The sequence below is a fragment of the Castor canadensis genome, chromosome 4, assembly GCF_047511655.1.
Source record: "Castor canadensis chromosome 4, mCasCan1.hap1v2, whole genome shotgun sequence".
NCBI lineage: Eukaryota > Metazoa > Chordata > Mammalia > Rodentia > Castoridae > Castor > Castor canadensis.
In genome coordinates, this window is record NC_133389.1 from 52,793,320 (window position 1) to 52,817,124 (window position 23,805).

The 23,805-nt window shown below is 38.9% G+C and overlaps 1 protein-coding gene across 9 annotated transcripts in view; it reads left to right on the top strand.

Annotated features, from left to right (window-relative positions):
* The window catches only part of Lama3 (laminin subunit alpha 3), a 293,352-nt gene that overhangs the window by 80,688 nt on the left and 188,859 nt on the right, over positions 1-23,805 (top strand). For 8 of the 9 annotated variants that reach the window (XR_012447103.1, XR_012447104.1, XR_012447105.1 and 5 more), the window contains exons 7-11: positions 1,318-1,433; positions 5,556-5,674; positions 15,098-15,188; positions 16,500-16,631; positions 18,005-18,067. Coding sequence is in view for 5 of the 9 variants with exons in the window: in XM_074070183.1 (XP_073926284.1) it covers positions 1,318-1,433; positions 5,556-5,674; positions 15,098-15,188; positions 16,500-16,631; positions 18,005-18,067 (521 nt within the window). In the remaining 4 variants the exon portion in view is untranslated. Of the gene's footprint in view, positions 1-1,317; positions 1,434-5,555; positions 5,675-15,097; positions 15,189-16,499; positions 16,632-18,004; positions 18,068-23,805 lie in introns of those variants that run through there. The other variant, XM_074070181.1, reaches the window with a different exon arrangement.

The following is a 23,805-nucleotide window of genomic DNA, read 5'->3' on the forward strand; positions in this document are numbered from 1 at the left end:
AGGCTGGACAATCAGTAAAACTAGTTGCTAATCAGGCAGAAGCTGACCAAGAATGTGTACCATACTGACCTTGATGAATCAGTAGATGGGGGGGGCACACATTTAATTCTGGGCTTCCTGGTAGCCAACTAAACAAGGAAGACCTGCTTGGTTTTATATTTCATGATGGCCATAACCGAAAAAGCAATGAGGTGCTTAGGAGAAACTTGATTGCAGACATTAGAACAAGATAAGAATTTTTTTCTAGGGGATAGGTGGGAGGTTATCGTGAAAAAGATTCTTTAATAAATGACATATTAAATAACATTTTTATAGCAGATACAAAGAGAAGTTTTCTAAATAACCTTAAGCTTGGGCTGAGAGAATCAGGAAAAACTGTGAGTGACTTAGGGGGTATTATTGTGATTTAGAGAAGTATTCAGCTTCTATTTTTTTGCTGTGCTCAATTTTAATTTCCTGATGAGTGGTCTTGGACCATATATTCTTTAAGAAATCTTCCCTAAATATTCTTTCAGCCCAGCTTATGCCAAGTATTTCATTGGCAATGAGTTGAAATTGCCTCTTTGACAAGAGCCCATTTGGACTCCAGCTGTTGTGGGCTGCCAGTTAAATGTATATCCACAAGGAGGGTGCCGTCCTATTTCCCCATAGGGAAGTGTTGAGGGAATCTACTCAGGTCCAACCAAGAGCCTTTGTAGACAACCGTTTTAAATCCTCTTTCATCACAGATGAATGATAACTCACAGCTTGGTGTTCTAATCCAACGCCAAAGCTATAAACATTTCATTTTAACTTGGAAAAATTTTAAGACAGATGTGAGCTTTTCAGATTTTTATAACTTTTCCTTGCCAAGTGATCTCAGCTTTGGCTCTGCAGTGGAGCTAGGACAGCCTGTGGGAGAAGAGTAAGAAACTTAGCAGCCCTTTCTCACAAGGCCACTCCAGATTTCAGTGAAGATGCGATCCTAACACAACCCAGGAAACTCGGCATGTGTTTTCTCAAGTGGTAGAGGAGAAAGAGCTGAGCCTTCAGAGTCAAACTTAAGTTTGAAGTCTGGTTCTCCATTATTACCATATGACTTTTAGCAAGTATCTTAATACCTCTGCATCTTAGTTTCACTTTGTGGAAAATGGAGATATAAGCAGGATGTGGGAGAGACTTGATACATATGCAAAGTGCTTTGTTCTCATAATCACTCAATGAAGGCTCCACAGATGACCCTATGACTGAGTGCATGTGCCAGTTTTGTACACAGGAACAAATGATCTTAATCAAAGTTATTCGATCACTGAGATATACTTTGCCCACATGGCTCAGGTTCCGATGTGAATGCCAGCACCACACCTGTGGGGAGACGTGCAATCAATGCTGTGTTGGGTACAATCAGAGACGCTGGCAGCCGGCAGCATGGGAGCAGAGCAATGAGTGTGAAGGTGGGTGCTGGAGCAGGGCGGGAGGCCTGGTGCATGGACTTTCCCCCTCTCTACCTAAGGACTGAAACTGGGTTTCCCTGAGCTCCTGAAGAGGCTGAGATCATGTTCATTTAGGAACGCAGGTCTGTTACTATATGGTAGTCCTCTCTCATCCTTGAGGGCTAAGTTCCAAGACCCCTGAAACCAGGGATAGTACTAAATCCTGTATGTGCCATGTTTTTTTCCTGTACATGCATAGCTCTGATAAAGTTTAATTTATAAGTAAGGCAAGTTTCATTTTATCTAATGATAAAATAGAAAAGTTACCACAAGTTTATGGAATAAATTGCTAGCATCACTCCTCTTGTGCTTCGGGGCCTTTATTAGCTAAAATAAGGGTTATTTGAACACAAGCTCTGTGATACTATGTCAGTTGATCTGATGACCAAGACTAATACTAAATGACCTGGTAGCAGATATGGTGTGGACACTCTGTACAAGGTGGTAATTCATGTCCCGGGAAGGATAGAGACACACACATGAGAATTATTCACACTACACAGAAAGCATGGAATTTAAAACTTATGAATTCTTTATTTCTGAAATTTTTAATTTAATATTTTGGGATCCATGTTGACTGCATGTATCTGAGACTGTGGAAAATGAAACCACAGATAAGAGGACACTACTATAATGAAAAACCCACATACTTAAGGTACCCTACTCTGAATTCAGACAGAAATAAGAAAATAGGTATAACAATAATCATTAGTGTGCATTACACTTTCATATATGAAAAGATTGGTCTGAGTATTTTAGCATGTTGGCTTCTCTCAGCAATCTTAAGTAGGATGCAGCCATACAAAATTTAAACCCTTTACTATTTTGAGGAACAAGGTCTGGAGAAAATGAGGAGTTTGATGTCTGAACAGAGAGCTGGAAGCACTAAGGGCATAGGGAGGGAGTGGAAGGCATAAGTGTAGTGGGATTAAGGCATGTGGAAGATGGAGGACATCAGAGGAAGAAGGAAAAATAATAGGAAGCTACTTTTAACTCATGGGCATCTATAAAGTAAGAAAACTTGTTTTTGACAAACAAGCCCTAAGGCATTCCAACTGTAAAATTTCCTTAAGCCAATCTTCTTGGGAAGCCATGTAGTGAAAACATTTTGGTGACTTTTACTTACTGGCTTTAGAGACTGTGTCCTATTTTTATGAATACTCATAGCATTTAAAGTTAGATTTGCTTTTTCGAAATGACCGAAAGACGTTTGGATCTAGCTAAGGTAGTAAAATATAAATGTCTTCTTCACCTCCTCTCACCCTTTTTTGGGTAATAATCTGTACTTTATACTTTGGAGGCAAGTATTTTTTGTAACTATTAAACATGAGACTGATCTTATAACCAGTAAGCTCACTTGAAAGATATTTCTAGTGAGGAGTTCCAAGAGTGCTTTGAGAGATGCTAGCATTGTGGGAAGGTGTTGGTGTTGCGTAAGGTGAAACACTCAGGTGAATGTCTAAGTCCAGGATGCTTATCTGGATGGTCTTTCTCACTTTATAGTTGTAGCCAGCAGGTAGGTTCCTTTGCAGTGATTTCCTGTTCCTCACACCTGAACGATGCAACCAGAAGGAGGAAATAATCAGGGCTCTTTTCTTCAGCTGTGTTCAGGGGCTGGGGTAAGATTCTTTGATTGAATAAGTGTTATCACATGCACTCCAACATTTGCAACTTGATTAGTTTTCTAGACTAAAGGAACTCCAATGAATGACATGCTATGCCTCACATAATGAAAACATTTCAAAATTTCCTTTCCTAAATGTTTAAAATTTGTCAAAGCAGTTAAAAATCACACATATAAGTCAGGCACCGGTGGCTCATATCTGAAATCCTAGCTACTCCGGAGGCAGAGATCAGGAGGATCATGGTTTGAAGCCAGCCCGGGCAAATAATTCTTGAGACCCTATCTCGAAAAAACCCATCACAAAAAGGGGCTTATGGAGTGGCTCAAGATATAGGCCCTGAGTTCAAACCCCAGTACTGCAAACAAACAAATAAAAATCACACATATAGTTAGCTAATTGTTAAAATTATAAATATTATGCAAGTCAGACCTTTTAGGATTTATTTATTAAATGCTTTCAAATTCCATTCTAATTATGTAATTTAAATAAACAGAATTCTTCAGCCAGACATAGTGGTCATGTCTGTATTGGGAGGCTGTAGCAGGAGGATCAAGAGTTCTAAGCTAATCTAGGCTACATAAGTGAGAGCCTATCTCAAAACAAACACCAGACAGACTTTTCAATAAATAGCTAATGTAGTAAGACATAAATTTTCCTGCCTCCCCTCCCTCCCCCCTTTTTTTTATCTTGGGACTATAGAGGAATTGAAAATTAAGAAAGTACTTAGCCTGCTGGGGGTATGGCTCAAGGGGTAGAATGCTTGCCTAGCAAGTGCAAGCCTCTGAGTTCAAACCTCAGTACCACCAAAAAAAGAAAGTATTCAATCTGTAAAAACAAAATAATTTGTCTAATTTCTGACTTAGTCTTCTTCCCTAATAAATTGTCCTGGGAACTTGATTAAAACATACAAAGTACTAGAAAGATCTGGATAATTTGAGTGGAATATGATGAATATATATTCTGCCTAAGAAAGAATAAAACTTTTTCATTTTGCAATGATGAAAATCCTAAATGGGTTTTTAATTATATTTTCTAATTTTAGAAGTATTGCATACTACTTGTAGGTATCTTGAAATTATTTTTTAAAAAGTAAACTCCTAAAGAATTACCTCCAAAAAAGAGTATCTTAGTCCATTCAGGCTACTATAACAAAACAATATGAACTGGGTGGCTTATAAACAGCAGAAATTTATGTCTTACAGTCCTGGAGGCTGGGGAGTCCTAGGCCAGGGTGCTGGCAGATTCAATGTCTGGAGAGGGCTGACTTCTGGCTCACGGACAATGGTCTTTTCACTGTGTACTCACATGGTAGAAGGAGTCAAGAAGTTCCTGTTCTCTTCTTTAAGGCACTAATCTCATTTAAGAGTGCTCTACAGTTATGACCTAATTACTTCATAAAGGCCCTACCTCCTCATACCTCACACTGGTAATTAGGTTTCACCATATGAATTTGGTGAGGGGGAACACAAACATTCAGACCTATAGCAGAGAGCCACTGTTAATATTTTGTTATGTATTTTAATGGTTTTGTCATGCATACTTTGAATATTCAAGATTATAATATCTGTATAATTTTATGTCTTGATCATTTTCACTTGATATTTTTAGATATTTTTGACATTCTTTCCCAGGTTATCGTGAACTCTTCGATGTCACTTTTTTTTTTTTTTGATGCACATATATTATCATCCCTTGGATTCAAGTTAATCTGGCAAATGTATGTTGAATTCCCACTGTGTGCAGAGAACAGTAGTTCTATTGCAAACAAAGCATGTACAGTTCCTGTCTTCATAGGACTGTCAAGCAAATATATTGTTTGCTTAGCTGTTCCTCCATAATTGGACATTAACATCATTTCCACTTTATCACTGTCCTAACTAGTTCTGAGATGAAGTATATTGTATTGGCTGAGAGTATAGGTTTTAGAGTCAAACAAAGATAGGTCAGATTTTGTCTTTCTTATTTATGAGATATGTAACTACGGACACATCTCTTAGCTTCTCTGAGCCTCAGTTTTCCTATCTGGGCTATGGGGACAATGGTACTTACTGTACAGAGTTACTGAGCAGATCAAATGTAATAAGGCATGTAAAATACTTTTCATGGTATATAAAGTGCTCAATTATTATTAGTAGTAATAGTAAATAATCTCTGTGCATGAATCTTAATTGCATTTTGGTGCAATTAAGATTACATATATTATTACATATATTACATATATTATTACATATATTATTTTTTAAAAGGAGAAACTCTCTCATTTACTATTAAATGGAAGGAGCTATAAATTACATAGGATATACTGGTCTTATATAAAAGTCCCTGAAATTCTCCACTAGGAGTGTCTCCAGCATTCTAAAATAGACTTAATGTAACTAATTTGCAGGGATCTTGTCTGGGGAATTTACTAAATGTCCCATAATGATGATGGAATACTGACCTAGTATGCTTTTCTCAGCCTGCAACTGCCACGGCCACGCTGTGGACTGTTACTATGATCCAGACGTTGAGCAGCAGCAGGCAAGCTTGAACATCCAAGGCATCTATGCAGGTGGAGGGGTCTGCATCAACTGTCAGGTAAATCAAAGTGAAGGTGTTGTAAGTCATCCCTGCTCTCAAAAAGAGGTCAGGAATTTCATATGCAATTCAAAGTACTTTCTGAGATCATTTCTTATTAGCTGGATGTAACTTAAGAGTTGTGGGGAAAAGGGACTGAGTTGTGTTTATCCTAACTTCTTTGTCAAGCTCTTTGTTTTGGTCATTGCCTAAATGGGGAGGAGAATTCCTAGCTCTGTTCCCTAGCTGCTATCCATCTTGTGGTAGAAAGGCTTTAAGGTAGGAGAATAGGTAGGTATCAACTTTAGTGCTGACCTTAAATTTTGTTTTCATAGTTTCTGAATCCAGGCACAGGGAGGAAAGTACACCATGATCAATTAACAATGTCTGCCACAGACACTAAGTGTGAAGCCCTGATACTTTACTGCTTTTGTAGGACAACTGGGTTCACTGGGATTCCTAGCAGATTAGAAGTGAATTTCTGCAATCTGATAAAGGGCATTTATTGAAACCTTGTAACTAACATAATATCAGTGGACAAATATTAAACTCTTTTCTTGTAAACATTGGGAAGAAGACCAGGATGTTTACTCTTCACCAATTCTGTTAAACAGTGCCTTAGGAATTCTTAACCAATGTGATAAGAAATAAAGAAATGAAAGAAGTAAAACCATCTCTATTTTCAGATGACATGATTATTTATGTAGAAAATCCTAAGGCATATACAAAACAGCTACTAAAATGAATAAGTAAATTTAAGAATATGGCAAGATATAAGAATAATATATAAAAAAGAGTTGAAGCCAGGCATGGATGTACATCATGGTGGTGTCTATAAACCCAGCATTCTGGAGGCAGAGGAAAGAGGATCACATGTTTGTCACCTGTAAGTCAGCCTGGGCTACTTAGTGAGTTAAGGCTGACATGTTGAGTCAGTGAAACCCTGACTCAACAACAACAACAAAAAGCAAGGGCTTAGTATGCAGCTCAGTGGTATAGCACTTGCCTGGTGAATATCCAGCACTGAAAAAAAATGTATTTTTATATACTAACTGCAAACAATGGGAAAATGTGATAAAAATTCAATTTGAGTATCAAAAAAAATACCTAGGAATAAATGTAACAAAAGGCACGTGAGATTTTTATACTAAAGCTCAAAAAAATTGCTTAGAGAAATTTTGAAAGAACTAAATAAATAGAAAGATAATAACACATTTATGGATTAAAAAAAAACTCAATATTGTTGTCAGTTTTTCTCAAATAGGCCCAGAGACTTAATGCAAATTTTCAGGTAGAAATTGATAATATAATCTAAAGTTTATATTGATACACAAATGGCCTAGAACATCAGAAGTTGTCTTCAGGCTGGCAGAGTGGCTCAAATGGTAGAGTGCCTGCCTAGCAATCCTGAGGCCTTGCATTCGAATCCCAGTACTACCAAAAAAAAAAAAAAGCCATCTTCATAAAACTGGAAGATTGATCACAATAAAGAAATGATAAATGTTTGAAAAGATATATAGTTGCCCTAATTTAAATATTATATGATGTATATATGTGCTGAAATAGCATATGGTACTACATAGATATGTACAGTTTTTATGTTTTCTCTGTAAGTTAAAAATAAATGTAAATAAAACAAGCCAAAAAGCTGGAGGATTTGTATTATTTTATATTAAGGTGATAAGGCTGCAGTTATCATAGCAGTGTGATACTGACATAAAGATAGACCAGTGTAACAGATTAGGGAGCACAGAAGCAAGCAAACCCACACTTAGGTGGACATTTGAGTTTGGGTCAAGTACCAAAGCAATCAAATGGGGGAGGGATGAAAAGTCCTTTCAAAACAAATAGGTCTGAATTAAGTAGATTTTATATGGAAAAAATAGCCTTGATCCCTATTTAAATTGCAGAAAAATGAAATTGGTATGAATCATGAACCCAAAGAAAAACTAAAACTGTAATGCTTTAGGGAAAAATATAGGAGAATATCTTTGTGATCCAAGAGATTAGCAAAGTTTTCTTAGATTACAGAAAGTAGTAACCATGAAAAATGAACAGATCAGATTTTATTAAAATTAAAAACTTCTGCTCACAAAAGACACCATTAAGAAAATGAATAGGCAAGCTGAAGACAGGGAGAAAATATTCAGGAAACAGAAACCTTATAAATGGTTGATATCATATACACAGGACTCCCACACCTCAGTTATAAAAAGACAAATAACCCCCAAATATGCAAAAGATTTAAATAGTTACTTCATAAAAGAAGACAGAGGAATGGCAGTAAGCTCATAATAAAGGGCTGAATATCCTTTGTCATCAAGGAAATGCAAATCAAAATTACAATAACATAACTACATACTCATGAGGATGGCAATTATTAAAAAAGGCTACTAGGTACTTGAGAGGCGGAGATTTGGAGGATCGTCATTCAAGGCCAGCAAGGGCAAAAAGTTCATGAGACCCTATCTCAACAAATAAAGCTGGGTATGGTGGCATGTGCCTGTTATCCCAGCTTTGTGGGAAGCATAAATAGAAGGATCATGGTCCAGGCTGGTCCTGGCATAAAGGGAGACTTTATCTCTAAAACAACTGAAGCAAAAAGGGCTGGAGGCATGACTCAAGTGGTAGAGTGCCTGCTTTAATGAGCAGGAGGTTTTGAGTTCAATCCCCAGTACCGCCAAAAATAAAAAAAAACACCGTGCTAATACTAAATTTGTTGATCATGTGACTACACTTATCATGCATTGAATGCAAAATGGTACAGCTGCTTTGGGAAAAGACATGACAATTTAAACAATAAAACTAAACTTTTTTTTTTTTTTTTTTTTCAGATTTAATAGAATTTATTCTCTCTTTTTTTTTTTTTTTTTTTTTTATTTTTCTTTTATTATTCATATGTGCATACAAGGCTTGGTTCATTTCTCCCCCCTGCCCCCACCCCCTCCCTTACCACCCACTCCGCCCCCTCCCGCTCCCCCCCTCAATACCCAGCAGAAACTATTTTGCCCTTATCTCTAATTTTGTTGTAGAGAGAGTATAAGCAATAATAGGAAGGAACAAGGGGTTTTGCTGGTTGAGATAAGGATAGCTATACAGGGCATTGACTCACATTGCTTTCCTGTGTGTGGGTGTTACCTTCTAGGTTAATTCTTTTTGATCTAACCTTTTCTCTAGTTCCTGGTCCCCTTTTCCTATTGGCCTCAGTTGCTTTAAGGTATCTGCTTTAGTTTCTCTGCGTTAAGGGCAACAAATGCTAGCTAGTTTTTTAGGTGTCTTACCTATCCTCACCCCTCCCTTGTGTGCTCTCGCTTTTATCATGTGCTCATAGTCCAATCCCCTTGTTGTGTTTGCCCTTGATCTAATGTCCACATATGAGGGAGAACATACGATTTTTGGTCTTTTGAGCCAGGCTAACCTCACTCAGAACGATGTTCTCCAATTCCATCCATTTACCAGCGAATGATAACATTTCGTTCTTCTTCATGGCTGCATAGAATTCCATTGTGTATAGATACCACATTTTCTTAATCCATTCGTCAGTGCTGGGACATCTTGGCTGTTTCCATAACTTGGCTATTGTGAATAGTGCCGCAATAAACATGGATGTGCAGGTGCCTCTGGAGTAACAGTCTTTTGGGTATATCCCCAAGAGTGGTATTGCTGGATCAAATGGTAGATCGATGTCCATCTTTTTAAGTAGCCTCCAAATTTTTTTCCAGAGTGGTTGTACTAGTCTACATTCCCACCAACAGTGTAAAAGGGTTCCTTTTTCCCCGCATCCTCGCCAACACCTGTTGTTGGTGGTGTTGCTGATGATGGCTATTCTAACAGGGGTGAGGTGGAATCTTAGTGTGGTTTTAATTTGCATTTCCTTTATTGCTAGAGATGGTGAGCATTTTTTCATGTGTTTTCTGGCCATTTGAATTTCTTCTTTTGAGAAAGTTCTGTTTAGTTCACATGCCCATTTCTTTATTGGTTCATTAGTTTTGGGAGAATTTAGTTTTTTAAGTTCCCTGTATATTCTGGTTATCAGTCCTTTGTCTGATGTATAATTGGCAAATATTTTCTCCCACTCTGTGGGTGTTCTCTTCAGTTTAGAGACCATTTCTTTTGATGAACAGAAGCTTTTTAGTTTTATGAGGTCCCATTTATCTATGCTATCTCTTAGTTGCTGTGCTGCTGGGGTTTCATTGAGAAAGTTTTTACCTATACCTACTAACTCCAGAGTATTTCCTACTCTTTCTTGTATCAACTTAAGAGTTTGGGGTCTGATATTAAGATCCTTGATCCATAATAAAACTAAACTTGTTCCTACTCACCCCATGACGACTTCTGCTCCTAGGCATTTATCTACAAGGAGTGGAAATGTTTGTTTACAAAGAGTTTGTAGCAGCTTTATGCAATGAGCCCCAAACTGGAAGCAGTGTAGTGCTCATCAATAGTAGAATTAATGAACAGATTCTGGCACGTTCATGCCGTGAAATACTGAGGAACAATAGAGAAGATAGAACTACTGATGCATGCAACTACATGTGAGAATCTTAAGCATTATGTCAAGTGAAAGCCACTTTACAAAAAAGAGTTCCTATACTGTGACAGCCATTGAAATGGAAAAATCAGAACTGTACTTGACTCTAAGGAAATGGTGATGCGGGCTGACTGGAAAGGACACAGGGAACTTTCTGGGGAAATGGTATTGTTCTATACCTACATAAGGAATGATTTTCCATTTGTATGTGTTCATCCTATCTTGGTGAATGTGCAATTAAGAACTTTGTGCTTCTTGTGTATATATTTTATATCTGAAGAACGAAAGCTGTAAATAAGTACTGAACTTCAGTTAATTAAAGCCATGCTTGAGTTCAAACCCCAGTTCTGAAGCAAAACAAAACAAAACAAAAAAATCCCCCACACTTAAGTATTTTGGGGAAAGTGATTGGTATCTGTAATTTATTCTGGAATGCATGAAAAATAAGATGGATTAGTGGATGGATAGATGAATGAGTAGATGGATACTTATTGATAAAGTAAATACAGTAAAATGTTAATGATAAACTCTAGGTGGGGTATGTATAAGTGTACAATGTAAAATTGGAAGTTTTTCATAAAATGTTGAGGGAAAAGAGCAATGAAAGAAGAAAGTAAGGAGCACAGCATTTTTGAATCAATTTCTTTTTGACTTCTTTCCCTTTGGTGAAGCACTGATGTACCAAAGTAAGATTGAAGATTACCCATGTTTTTTGAGATGTTTGAAGATACTTATCTCCAGAAAAGTTTAGTGTCTTCCACAGAGACATGATCTTTATATCTTAAGCTTGCTCCCTAGTTGATGTCTTGTCCTCACTATTTTCAAACTGTTCATCTGTTTCACACATATATACCACATAAAACTTTGGGAAGGGATCCAGATGCAGATGGAACACATATAGCTATGTTCCCTCTGCAACAAAGTCTACAACACAACCAAAAAGATATTAAAGAAAGCAAAATGTGCCCTCATTCCAGAATCCATAACATGAAAATTAGGAAAGTGCGCCATCACAGACCAGGAGTTTCAAGAGATTCCAGAAAGATGGAAAGAAAAAACACATACTTGAAGGAACACGCAGCTGTGAATGTTGTAATAAGTTGTAATAATTCAGAGGTGCTCTAAGAGTCAATAGAAGGAATATAAAACTTTATTAAATTTATAAAAGAAGACCTATATGGAAAGGCATAATGTGTTTCCAGACTTGATACTATAACTATTCTATTTCTCTGAAACTAATCTATAAATTCAGTGCAATCATAATCATAATTTTAATAGGACTTTTACGAAGGTTGACAGACTGATTCTAACCTTTTTATTGAAAAAATAATAGATAATTTAGAAAAGATTAACAGTTATGGGAAAATTAGTCTTCTGAGATATCAAAGCTGTCATGAATTTGTATTGAGTATAGACTCACTGAAGGGATAAATAATCCAATGGAAACTGGTAGACAATAGAAACAATTTCATGGATATGTTAAATTTTTATTTAAGATTAAATGGCATTCCTAATGGAAAAGAAAGATGGTCAGTACATAAATCATACTGGGACAGTTGGTTCTTCATTTGGGGAAAAATTTTAACCCTTTTTATGCCATGTACAGAGAATGTGCGCATCTTGATTGGGAAGGGAGAAGAGGAGGTGTTACAGGGTCAGTTGGCTGGGTGAGCTATGAGGTGAAGCTCCAAGATAAGTTTGGGTTTGTTGGTAGATGATACGTATTCTAGAGCAAGTTCTGCCTACCAGAAACCCAGTAGCTGGGCTGTTTCCCATGTCTTCTGTGCAGTTTTTGTAGGGGGAGAATGAGAATTAATTACCTGCTATTATCTCAGGGCTGCTGCCATGAAGTGGGAATCCCACAGGCAGGCTGACTTTGGAGACTTTCAGGTAATCTTAGTCTGTTGATGTAGTTATAACAAAACATCTGGATTGGATCATTGTCATAAAGAACACAGTTTTTACAGTTCTTGAGTCTGGGAAGTCTAAATCAAGATGCTAGCAGGTTCAGTTGTTGGTGAGGGCTGCTTTTTGCTTCCAAGATGGCACCTCATTGCTTCATCCTCTGGAAAAGAGGAAGGCTGTGTCTTTAACATTGTGGAAGACAGAAGGGCAAGAGAGCCAAATGCTGCATGAAGTCTCCTTCATAAGGGCCTAATCCCATTCACAAAGGAGGAGCCCTTATGACCTAATCACCTCATAAAGGTCACACTAACCACTAAATCTCAATGCCTGAGCCAGGTGACTTGGGAAGCTGAGATCAAGAGAATCATGGTTTGAGGCCAATCCAGGCAGGGAGTTTGTGAGACCACATCTCAACCAATATAGCTGGCCTGGTGATGCATGCCTGTCGTCCCAAACTACACCTGAGACTGAGATTGGGAAGACTGCAGTTTCCAAGGAAGCCTGGGAAAAAAAAGTTCATCATGAGACCCCCATCTCAACAGAAAAAAAGCTGGATATGGTGGCTTGTGCCTGTCATCCTAGCAGTGGTGGGAAGCTTAAAACAGGATTGTAATCTAGGCCAGCCTGGGCAAAAAAATGAGAACTTTTCTCCAAAATAACCAGAGCAAAAAGGGCAGAGGTGTGGCTCAAGCTGTAGAGTGCCCGCCTTATAAGCACAAAGTCCTGAATTCAAACTCCATTATTGCCAAAAAAGAAAAAAAATTCAACTCCTAAAATTTGGAGGGGCTACATTCAAACCATAGCAGGTAGTCAAGCAACCAGGATATAAGAGAGCAGGGAAAGCAGTATCAGAAATAGCTATTTTCTCATGTGGTACTGATTTTATTTTTATTTCTTGGGTTTCCTATTTTAACTATTGGTTTAGGGTATCTAGTTCCCTCACATGTGACATTTGAGAAGAGATCTAAAAAAAGTGAAAGAATGAGCCAGGCATTTGGGGATGGTGTGTGTGTGTGTATGTGTGTGTTTATGTGTTGTGGGTGACATTCTAGCATGCCAGGCTGAGTGACTGGCAGGGCAAAGGACTTAGGAGGAAGCAAGGAACCCAGTGTAGCAAGAGTGGAGTGAGCCTGGGGTGGATGAGTCCAGAGAGGTAGCAAAGGCCAGATCATGTGGGGCCTTTGGGCCTTCCTAAGGAAAATCCATGATGGGGCCTCCTGGGGTAGGTTGGCCACAGTGGACCCAATTGTCCCCTTATGGTTGAGGTTCACAGAAATGGAAGCTAATAAGAGTTGTAGGTATGGGGTATGATCAAGGAATTGAAAGAAGGACAGAGTCAAAGAGATGGGGTTGCCTAAAGATTGGAAATCACCTTGGGAAACTTCTGCTTGGAGGAATTCAGACCTAAGAATGATCACAGTGGGGCCTGGTTTCTAGATGAGAATTCAATAGAAAGTTTCTCTGAATGGAGCCAAGGAAGGGGAGTGGGAGGCAGGCTTCCTGCCTCCAGAGACTCCATCTGTACCTCTCCACCTTTTAGCTTGAGTAGCTGAGGTTCTCATTTGATGTTAAGCATCATGCAAATACAACTGCAGCACCCATCCCTCCGAGCAACATTGCTTCTCCCAGATCTCCAGTATAGCAGTTAAGTATCCACCATTGTCCTTGGGTCTTGACTTGCCTTGGTCCAAGCAGGACCATGGTGTCCATGGATATAGTTGTGCATCTTGCTTTTGGGCTGCGCAGGTCCTAAAGAACCACCCAAGATTTTGAGCAAACTGTAGGATTTATGCCATCTGCAGGGTAACTTGTTGCTTCCTCTCTATCTTTCACTGGTATTCTTTGTATCTTAAATGTATAACTTCTCTGTGGCAGGTGCTTTATGGTAAGGGGAAAGATCACCCACTTAGAGAACACTTTTCATTTTTTTACTCTAATTAGGAAAGATTTGGCAGCCAAGGTTAGCTTGATGTCTTCTGTCTATAAGTCACAGTGGTAAATAACAGAGAAGAGGGTTAATTGGCATTTGATGGGAAGAGGGTTGGTTGCAGCTGTTTCTTATTTGCCCACAATGTTTATGATGTAAATGTTAAGTTAGAGAAGTGGTTAGCATGGTTTTTGACTTCAGTGTTAAAGTGGATTCAGATTTTAGCCCACGGGAGTGGTAATAAATAAAAGTCTGTAGTTAATAAAACCCTCTAAAACAGGAAAGAGGACACAGAATGGGTCTTTGTTCTCTGTGTGCTTCTATGAAGACTTTTGTGTGGATCAGTGTTCTTGTTAATTTTCCATTGCCTTTCCTTTCATTAATGAAAGAACACTGTCCTCCTAATCCTTTCCAAATTAGAGAGAGGCAGAATTGAGGTAGGTCTGTGGTGTATAATTTTTGGAAACTGATGATGCATGATGGGTAATTTGATTTTGTGGTAATTGTAAGGATTAACCATAAACTAGAAAAAACTGCCTAGTATCGTACTTTAAAATGAACTCTGTGTATGAGACTCATGCCTACATTTTCCGTTCACATAATGAAAATGTCTGGAAAATGGTTTCATGGCTAAAGCACAGATAAAATTAGAATGAGTAGAGACAAAGATCTGTATATGCTATTTCTTTCAAAATTGGAAAAGATATAAATGCACACATGGCCTTTTATTTCTTGGGTTAAACCTAAGTGTGGTAATTATCCATTCATCAGGTCTTCTGAATGAAGCTTTAGGGACTAGCCTGTTTTGTTGTTTTTTGTTTGTTTGTTTGTTTTCCTCACTCAAATGTCAAGTACTTCATGAAAGCAAATTCTTTGGTATCCAGTTCATGGAACTTCCAATGAGAAAAATTTTCAGGGCCAAGGGTAAGCCCATAGGTCAAGATCAATGCTTATGCTTTTAGTGCCTTTTAAATTACAATTGTATATGATGGAATTATTTTTCTGGGTGAGTAGCACAAAATAGAGAACTGGGCTTCTTTTCCAATATCCTTCCTTCTAAGTTTCTTTTGTTTCTTTCTAGCACAACACAGCTGGTGTGAACTGTGAAAAGTGTGCTAAGGGTTATTATCGCCCTTATGGCGTTCCAGTTGATGCCCCCCATGGCTGCATCCGTAAGTGTCACATCAACTTAATGTCTCTTAGACTGTGTATACTGCTCCAGGGATGTCATTGGGCTCAGTTCTGACTGGCTTCCAGTCTTCATTCACTCTCCCTTATTATTATTTATTCCATTCCTTACTGATTATGTAACCTTAGGCAGTTACATAAATCTCTCAGCCTCAGATTTCTATGTAAATAGAAATGATAATATACGTCACAGAATTAAAATGAAATGCCATCAAAAGTCCTATGAAGATACTTTACATTGAGTCTGTCATATATTAAACCTTCAATAAATGTTAATTGCTCCACTTTCTGTTATTTTGATATGTTTCCGTAATCCCCAGTAATTTCAACTTTTGTCAGAATTAGCATCAAAACAACATTGTAATGAGTACACTAGGATTTAATTATGGTCACAGTGTTTTAAAGTAGTTACAGTTCATTGAGTGCTTACTGTATTCAAGACATAGCCTAAATTCTTACATGAAAATCTTATTTAATGATCATAAAAATCTTAGGATGTTGTGTTATTATTCTTATTTTTAGATATGAGGAAACCACAGGGCCTGAGTAATTAAATATTTTGACTTAGTGACAAAGCCACTAACTGGTAGACTTGGGACATGGTTCATTTCTGGTAACACACTTATTATATAGAAAAATAGTATAACCTGGTAAAATCTGCTGGGTTTTCCGTGTGGAATTTGTTTTTGGATAGATTATGGACTTTTCCCTACGTGTATAACTCAGAGCCTAGCAGCACTGTTCTTTTATATTGTCTGGTTGTCACAGTTGGGAAACAAGTCCAGTCCTTGAAGTTGGCCTCTGTGCCCTTTCCCCCCAATGAATTCAACATATCATTAACATTTGAGGGCATTAAAGTCCAAAATTATATAAGGTGATTTACTTCTATGTAGGGCATTCTTAGTTGTTAAAAAAGTATTTCTACTTTCCTTCCTTTCTCTTCATCATCTTGCAAAGTATGTCTGTCACTTTGTGGGCATTCACAATTGTGTGATGCCAGGACCTACAGCACAGCCCACCTGACTAGTCTGTGTAGGCTTTCCCTCTTGCTCAATGAGCTGTACAGTGCTCAAAGTAATAAATGACATTCTGGAGAACTCAGTGTGAATGCTCACAAATGCTGCTCTCTGACGATCCATGAGCAGAAAACCACTAGTGAAGTATGAAGTGAGATACCTTAAGGATAATGTGGAGCATGATCAACTATGAAACATTGTTGATACAAGGATGGGGATGTATTTGTTTTAGGAAGTACAGTGAAGGACTGGTCCTTGGGAAACCATTATTTCTCTTAGCTTGCAGCTGTGACCCTGAGCACGCAGATGACTGTGAACAGGGCACTGGCCGCTGTCACTGTAAGCCGAATTTCCATGGAGCCAACTGTGAGAAGTGTGCGGATGGATACTATAATTTCCCATTTTGCTTGAGTAAGTGCCCACTGCAGAACAAGGAGCCACTCTTTCTGGTCCACAGCTGGCCTTTGTGCTTGAACACCTGAGGACATGGAGCAGGGGGCAGAAATGGGGCTAGATAGGTTGTATTTACATGAAAGCATTTCTACAAGTCCAGGATATAGATTTTATTAGAATGCATTTTATAGTTTGATGTAGCTTCAAGGTGTTACATTATATCTAGGGATTGCCATTTCAGTAGGTCAAAGGGTCAAATTTGGGAATTTCAATTTAATAGCAATCCATATGTGTGACTTCTTTAATAAACCCAGAAGAAATATCATGAGTTTCCTGATGTTTATTTGTATATGTAGTGTATATGTTATATTTGGGGCAAAGGGGAGGCATTTTTTCTTTCCTGCTATACAATAAGCCAAGTTGTCAGACCTCACCTCCACCCACTGCAGTGATCTAAGTGAACAATTCAGCATCTTTATGAGAAAAGATAAATATCTATCAGAAATACTATAGACCATGAAGTAGGAGAATCTATTAAATCAGCTATGCAGACTGTGACAAGAGTATTGGTTTTATCTGTTCTGCAGCAGTGTAAAAATTGCTTTTTGGGGCTATGAAAAAGAAACACTCTTCAAGAAAAGTACCCCCCCACACACACTGCTATACTTGTGGTTGCCCATCCCTACCTCCTAACTCCTGTTGGCCTGTAACAGAAGTATACTGAGTTGTGGAGACAGGGGCAAGACTCCTGAGAATGGGGTGACTCTGCTCCAGTTTACCCCTGCTGTCCCAGGATAGTTATTAAAGTAACACACACTTTCACTGTGGAGATTTTCCTAGTTTGGATGATAAAATATATTCATAGGAACCAATGTTGTAACTCAAATATGATGCTACCACATTAGGACTTTTATCAATTTAGAATCTGTGATTATTGGATAGGAGGTGATCAGAAAGTGCCTTGTCTTTTTAGAGAAGAACAAAAGGAAAATTAAATCTGAATCATTTTTATGGCATAAACAAAAGTTACAGGGAAAGCTTGAAAGTCAACATTTTTTAAAAGTTAGTGACATTTTACATGAAAAATCCAAGAAAGCTGCTATAAAAGCCAGCACCATCCCTGCTTAGGTACGCATAGCTATTTTGAACAACTTAGCTGCTTTGATCTCAAAACATCTATTTCTGTTCATTAATCTACAAATGAGCATGTCTGACCAGCCTGGTTGCAATTACCAGGCAACATTTGGAATAAAGCAAAAGCAAGATTAAATTAGTGTCTACATTTTACTTTTCATTGAGTGAGAGAGTGTTTCTTCCTGCTCGGTGCAACTTAATGTTTAGCTTTACTATATCCTTAATCATTCTCTTTATTTTTAAAAAAATTTTTATAGGATTTCCTATTTTTCCTACATATACTCCAAGTCCAGAAGATCCAGTAGCTGGTGATATAAAAGGTAAATAACCTCCCTTTTCGCTTAACATCATTGAAAATGTTATGTTCCATTTTCTTATTCTGCTTCCTGTACACAGCACCACGCCCAAGTTCAAGTCCTTCCTAGAGAATGGCAGAGGCTTCACAGATATCTTATGCTTTCCCACCAGCATTGTCCACTCCAGTCTGTCTTTTGCAATGGCACCGCTGATTAAGGAAACTGAATAGACTGATTACATATGACTAGCTTGCTCAGAAACCTTCTATAGCAGCCAGTTGTTTACTGTCTTACTTGGGTTCTTTAAAATGAGATTCCCAAGAAAGGAATTGAGTGCACTAATTTGTTTGGAGGTGATCCCTAGAAACACCCAGAAAGGGAGTGAGTCAGGGCATTGAGGGAGCCATTATAAAGGTGCATTAGCCAGCCAGGCCCACCACAGCACCCAGGTTCCTAGCTTTCCTAACACTTATACTCCAGTAGGGTTGTGGGGGTGGGGCTTAGACAATAACATATATATATGTCATATATAATGTTGTAATATATATGTAATATAAACCACAAAATAAGTAAAAAGTTTTTGATTTTATGCTAGCCAGTTTTCTGTTACTGTGCCAAAATACCTGAGATTATCAACTTATAAGGAGGAAAGGTTTATTTTGGCTCACAGGTTCAGAGGTTTCTGGCCACTTGGCCCCATTGCTTTGGGCCTGTGGTGGTACAATACATCAGGTTTGGAAGGCATGGCCAGGAGGCCAGTTTACTTCATGATAGCCAAGAAGTAGAAGGGAGAGAGAAGGGGCTGGGTTCAAATATCTCCATCAATGGCACACCACCAATGAGCTAATTAATTTCCTTCCATTAGGCCTCACCTCCCAAAGTTTCCACCACCTCGCAGTAGTGTCAAAGGCCAAGGTACAAGTCTTTAGCACATGGACCTTTGGGTGACATTTAAAATCCACACTATAGCAGGTGTCATATGCAATGTTGTATCCCATATTAGAGTGCCAGTTGAGGGGAGCCATTCACATCTGAGTCATTCACTAATTCACATGAGCAGATTCCAGGCCTCTGAGCTTGATTCTGGAGCTGTGATAATCTCCTGTATAAACGTATATAGTGGCACACACAGGCACCCACATGCTCAGAAGCACATGCCTGCCGTGAAGGACACGCTGCATGCACATACAAGGACCATGCCCCATCTGGATCATACACAGGCCACCCACTAAATTTGCCTCTGCTATCCCAGGGTACCCACAGAGCCTGATGGCCAGGTGTTCATCTCATTGGGGAGGATATAGTGTGAGGCATGTGAGAGCACAGAAGCCCCTCCTCTGGAGGTGTCCAGGAGAAGGTGCCTTTAAGAGCTCGCCTGGGCACAGGAGCTCTGGTTCTGTAAACCACATGGCACTTCAGGGTCTGGTCTGCAGGTGATAAGTGCTGTGGGAAAAATAAGGCATGAAGGGAAGTTTGCAAATTGAAATAGGTAGGTGCAGGAAAGAGCAAGTGCAAAGTCCCTAGGGCAGGAGTGTCTAGTGTACAAAGAGACCAGAGTTTTGAAACAGAGTGAGGGAAGAGGAGAGTGGTAAGAAAGGGAAGCACCAAGGGCCATATTGTAGGCCCTGGTCAGCCACTGGGAAAACAACTTTCATTTTACTAAAAATGAGATGGGCACTACGGAGAGTTTTACATAAATAAGTGACATCATATAAAAGAATCTTTGTGTTGAAAACACAAAGTAGGGGGAGGAGAGAAGGACCAGGGAGACCTCATGGAAGGCTATGATGATCCATGAGGAAGAGATGATGGTGGTTGAAACCCAGGTGGCATGAGAAGAGTGGGTGAGAAATGCACAGGTGGTGGATATGATCCAAAGGGAGACCCAACAGGACTGCTGGGGAATTGAGTGGATTCTAAGAGAAAGAGAAGACTGGGGGGGACTCCAAGGCTTTAGGATTGGGCAGACAGAAGAGAAGCTTCCCTGTATTGAGACAGGAAACTGAAACCAAGAAGGCACATTATATAGGCCAGGAAAGGGGCAGGCAGGTGCAGCTGTGGGGTCTTATGGAAGTGCTGTTCAGTTCATTTCTTGTTTTCTCAAGGTCAGGGGCAGGAAGTAAGGATAGGGAGGAGACCTTGGAGAGGAGAGGGAGAAGGCATCAGAGTCATCTAGGCGCATGGGAAAGTGCTCAGGCTTGGGAAACTTCACCAGACTGTTGGGGAAGGTAGATAAGAGTATACTTACTCCCTTCTGCCTCCCCACACCCAACTCCTCTAAGCAAGCCATGGTTCTGTGTGTGAGGAATATAGGGTGTTGTCTCATGCTTTTGTCACACACGTGGGCCTGGAGGACAGCAGCCATGCTTGACTGGGTGGGGTTTTGTGATCCCCACAGTATGGATGGACCATGGTGTTCTGCCCTCAGTAGGAATAAGCAACCCTTCCCTTGAATGTAAAGTGACCAGGATGGAACAGTGCTTGAGCCCTGGTTATAACACACATCTCTGATTTTCTCCCACAAGAATGTTTTAGATCTTCTGTTTGTAGTTTGTTTGCAGTAGTCCTATTATTAATTCAGTTTATTCTCTCTAACTGATTTGATGACTTAATTGAACTTGAAGAAATTTGATTGAACTTGAAGGGAAGTTCAGATGTTGGTTATACAATGTTAGAAAGGCCCTGGAACACAACCTCAAGAAGGAGGTTTCAATTAGAGCAATTAAGTTTGTTTAGGAATTTGAATGCAGATATCCACTCCAATTTGGTCTTATATTAATGCATTTAAAAAAATACCCAGTTTGGGACCTGCCAGTGAACATTTGAAGAACAAATTTGTGAACTACATGAAGATATATAGCACTGGACAAAACCAGGCAACCTCCCACCCCTAACAATTTTAATTCTTTAAGGCCATGGAGGGGCCCATATCCTTGAAAAAAAGTGGTTCTTAAGCAGGGGTGTGTTTTAGAATCCTTTGCTTCTTCAAAATAGAAATTTGTATATTACCTAAGATCCTTCACTGGGGTGAAGCCCAGGCTTGTCTTTTGAGCGAGTTTTCCAGATGATTCTGATGTATGCTTCTTGTTAAGAACCAGTGCTCTTGTTAGTAGAAATTCCTGTTTAGTGGTTGGTTGGCAGACTTTGCTGTGAAGGGTCAAATAGTAAGAAGTTTTAACTTTTGAAGGGGTTATAGAGTCTATCATATGTCCTCAACTGCTATTGTAGCCCAAATAAGAAGAATGAACTGTGTTCCAATAAAACTTTATTTACTAAAATAGGGACATATTTGACCCTCAGGCTATGGTTTACAAACCTCAGGATTGCATCAGTGTTTCTGGGTGTGAGATTCCACACCCAGGCAATGTTATTTTGTCAGGAGTTTTCTATGTGCACCCAAGATTGAGAGTAACATTCTAGAAAATTGGTCCTTTATATCCGTGAGTTCTGTATCTATAGACCAACCAACAGCAAATTTAAAATCTTTTTTCAATTGCATTTGTACTGAATATGTACAGATTTTCTTCTTGTCATTACTCCTTAAACAATATAATATAACAACTGTTTAATGGCATTTACACTGTATTAGGTATTTTAAGTAATCTACACGTGATTTAAAGTATATTATTTAAAGTATATAGTACATATACTGTTCCATTTTAGATAAGAGACTTGAACATCTGAGGATTTTGGTACCCATGTGGGAGTTGCAGTGGAGGGGAAATGACCTGGAACCAACTCCACCAACTCCCTGTGGATACCAAGGGATGACTTCCAGACACCAAAGAGCTGAAACAAATAAGAATGTTTTTGCAGATCAGAATGTTTTCAGTTTTCTCACTGTATTTCATGACCCTGGATATTATTAGACCTTTCCAGGCCATGAGATCAATTATATCCACTTAAGAGTTATTTTTAGGAAGTCAATATATAATAGACACATCTTCAAGGGCTCCTTTTGGAAATGACACAAGGAGTGTGTATCCAGGGCATGTAATCCAGTTCTAGTCCTCCAAGTTCAAAGAGCAATGACAAGAAAATCCACAGTTGTAGGAAGACAGGTGCTTACTTTTTCAGGGAAATTGAGACAATCTGAGCTAATTGTGTAGGGCAGCCAGAAACCCGACCCCCTAGATACCCGGCAGACACTATTTTGCCCATATCTCTAATTTTGTTGAAGACAGAGTACAAGCAATAATAGGAAGGACCAAGGGTTTTTGCTAGTTGAGATAAGGATAGCTATACAGGGAGTTGACTCACATTGATTTCCTGTGCATTTGTGTTACCTTCTAAGGTAATTCTTTTTTTTTCTTTTATTATTTATATGTGCATACAAGGCTTGGGTCATTTCTTCCCCCTGCCCCCACCACCTCCCTTACCACCCACTCCGCCCCTTCCCTCTCCTCCCCACCCCCTCAATACCCAGCAGAAACTATTTTGCCCTTATTTCTAATTTTATTGTAGAGAGAGTATAAGCAATAATAGGAAGGAACAAGGGTTTTTACTGGTTGAGATAAGGATAGCTATACAGGGAGTTGACTCACATTAATTTCCTGTGCGTGTGTGTTACCTTCTAGGTTAATTCTTTTTCATCTAACCTTTTCTCTAGTATCTGTTACCCTTTTCCTATTGGCCTCAGTTGCTTTTAAGGTATCTGCTTTAGTTTCTCTGCATTAAGGGCAACAAATGCTAGCTAAATTTTTAGGTGTCTTACCTATCCTCACCCCTCCCTTGTGTGCTCTCACTTTTATCATGTGATCAAAGTCCAATCCCATTGTTGTGTTTGCCCTTGATCTAATGTCCACGTATGAGGGAGAACATACAATTTTTGGTCTTTTGGGCCAGGCTAACCTCTCTCAGAATGATGTTCTCCAATTCCATCCATTTACCGGCGAATGATAACATTTCGTTCTTCTTCATGGCTGCATAAAATTCCATTGTGTATAAATACCACATTTTCTTAATCCATTTGTCAGTGGTGGGGCATCTTGGCTGTTTCCATGACTTGGCTATTGTGAATAGTGCTGCAATAAACATGGGTGTGCAGGTGCCTCTGGAGTAAGCTGTGTCACAGTCTTTTGGGTCTGTCCCCAAGAGTGGTATTGCTGGATCATATGGTAGATCAATGTTTAGCTTTTTAAGTAGCCTCCAAATTTTTTTCCAGAGTGGTTGTACTAGTTTACATTCCCACCAGTGTAAGAAGGTTCCTTTTTCCCCGCATCCTCGCCAACACCTGTTGTTAGTGGTGTTGCTAATGATGGCTATTCTAACAGGGGTGAGGTGGAATCTTAGTGTGGTTTTAATTTGCATTTCCTTTATTGATAGAGATGGTGAGCATTTTTTCATGTGTTTTTTGGCCATTTGGATTTCTTCTTTTGAGAAAGTTCTGTTTAGTTCACTTGCCCATTTCTTTATTGGTTCATTAATTTTGGGAGAATTTAGTTTTTTAAGTTCCCTATATATTCTTGTTATCAGTCCTTTGTCTGATGTGTAGCTGGCAAATATTTTCTCCCACTCTGTGGGTGGTCTCTTCAGTTTAGAGACCATTTCTTTTGTTGTGCAGAAGCTTTTTAGTTTTATGAAGTCCCATTTATCTATGCTATCTCTTAGTTGTGCTGCTGGGGTTCCATTGAGAAAGATCTTGCCTATACCTATTAATTCCAGAATATTTCTTACTCTTTCCTGTACCAACTGATATTAAGATCCTTGATCTGTTTTGAGTTAATATTGGTATAGGGTGATAAACATGGATCTAGTTTCCG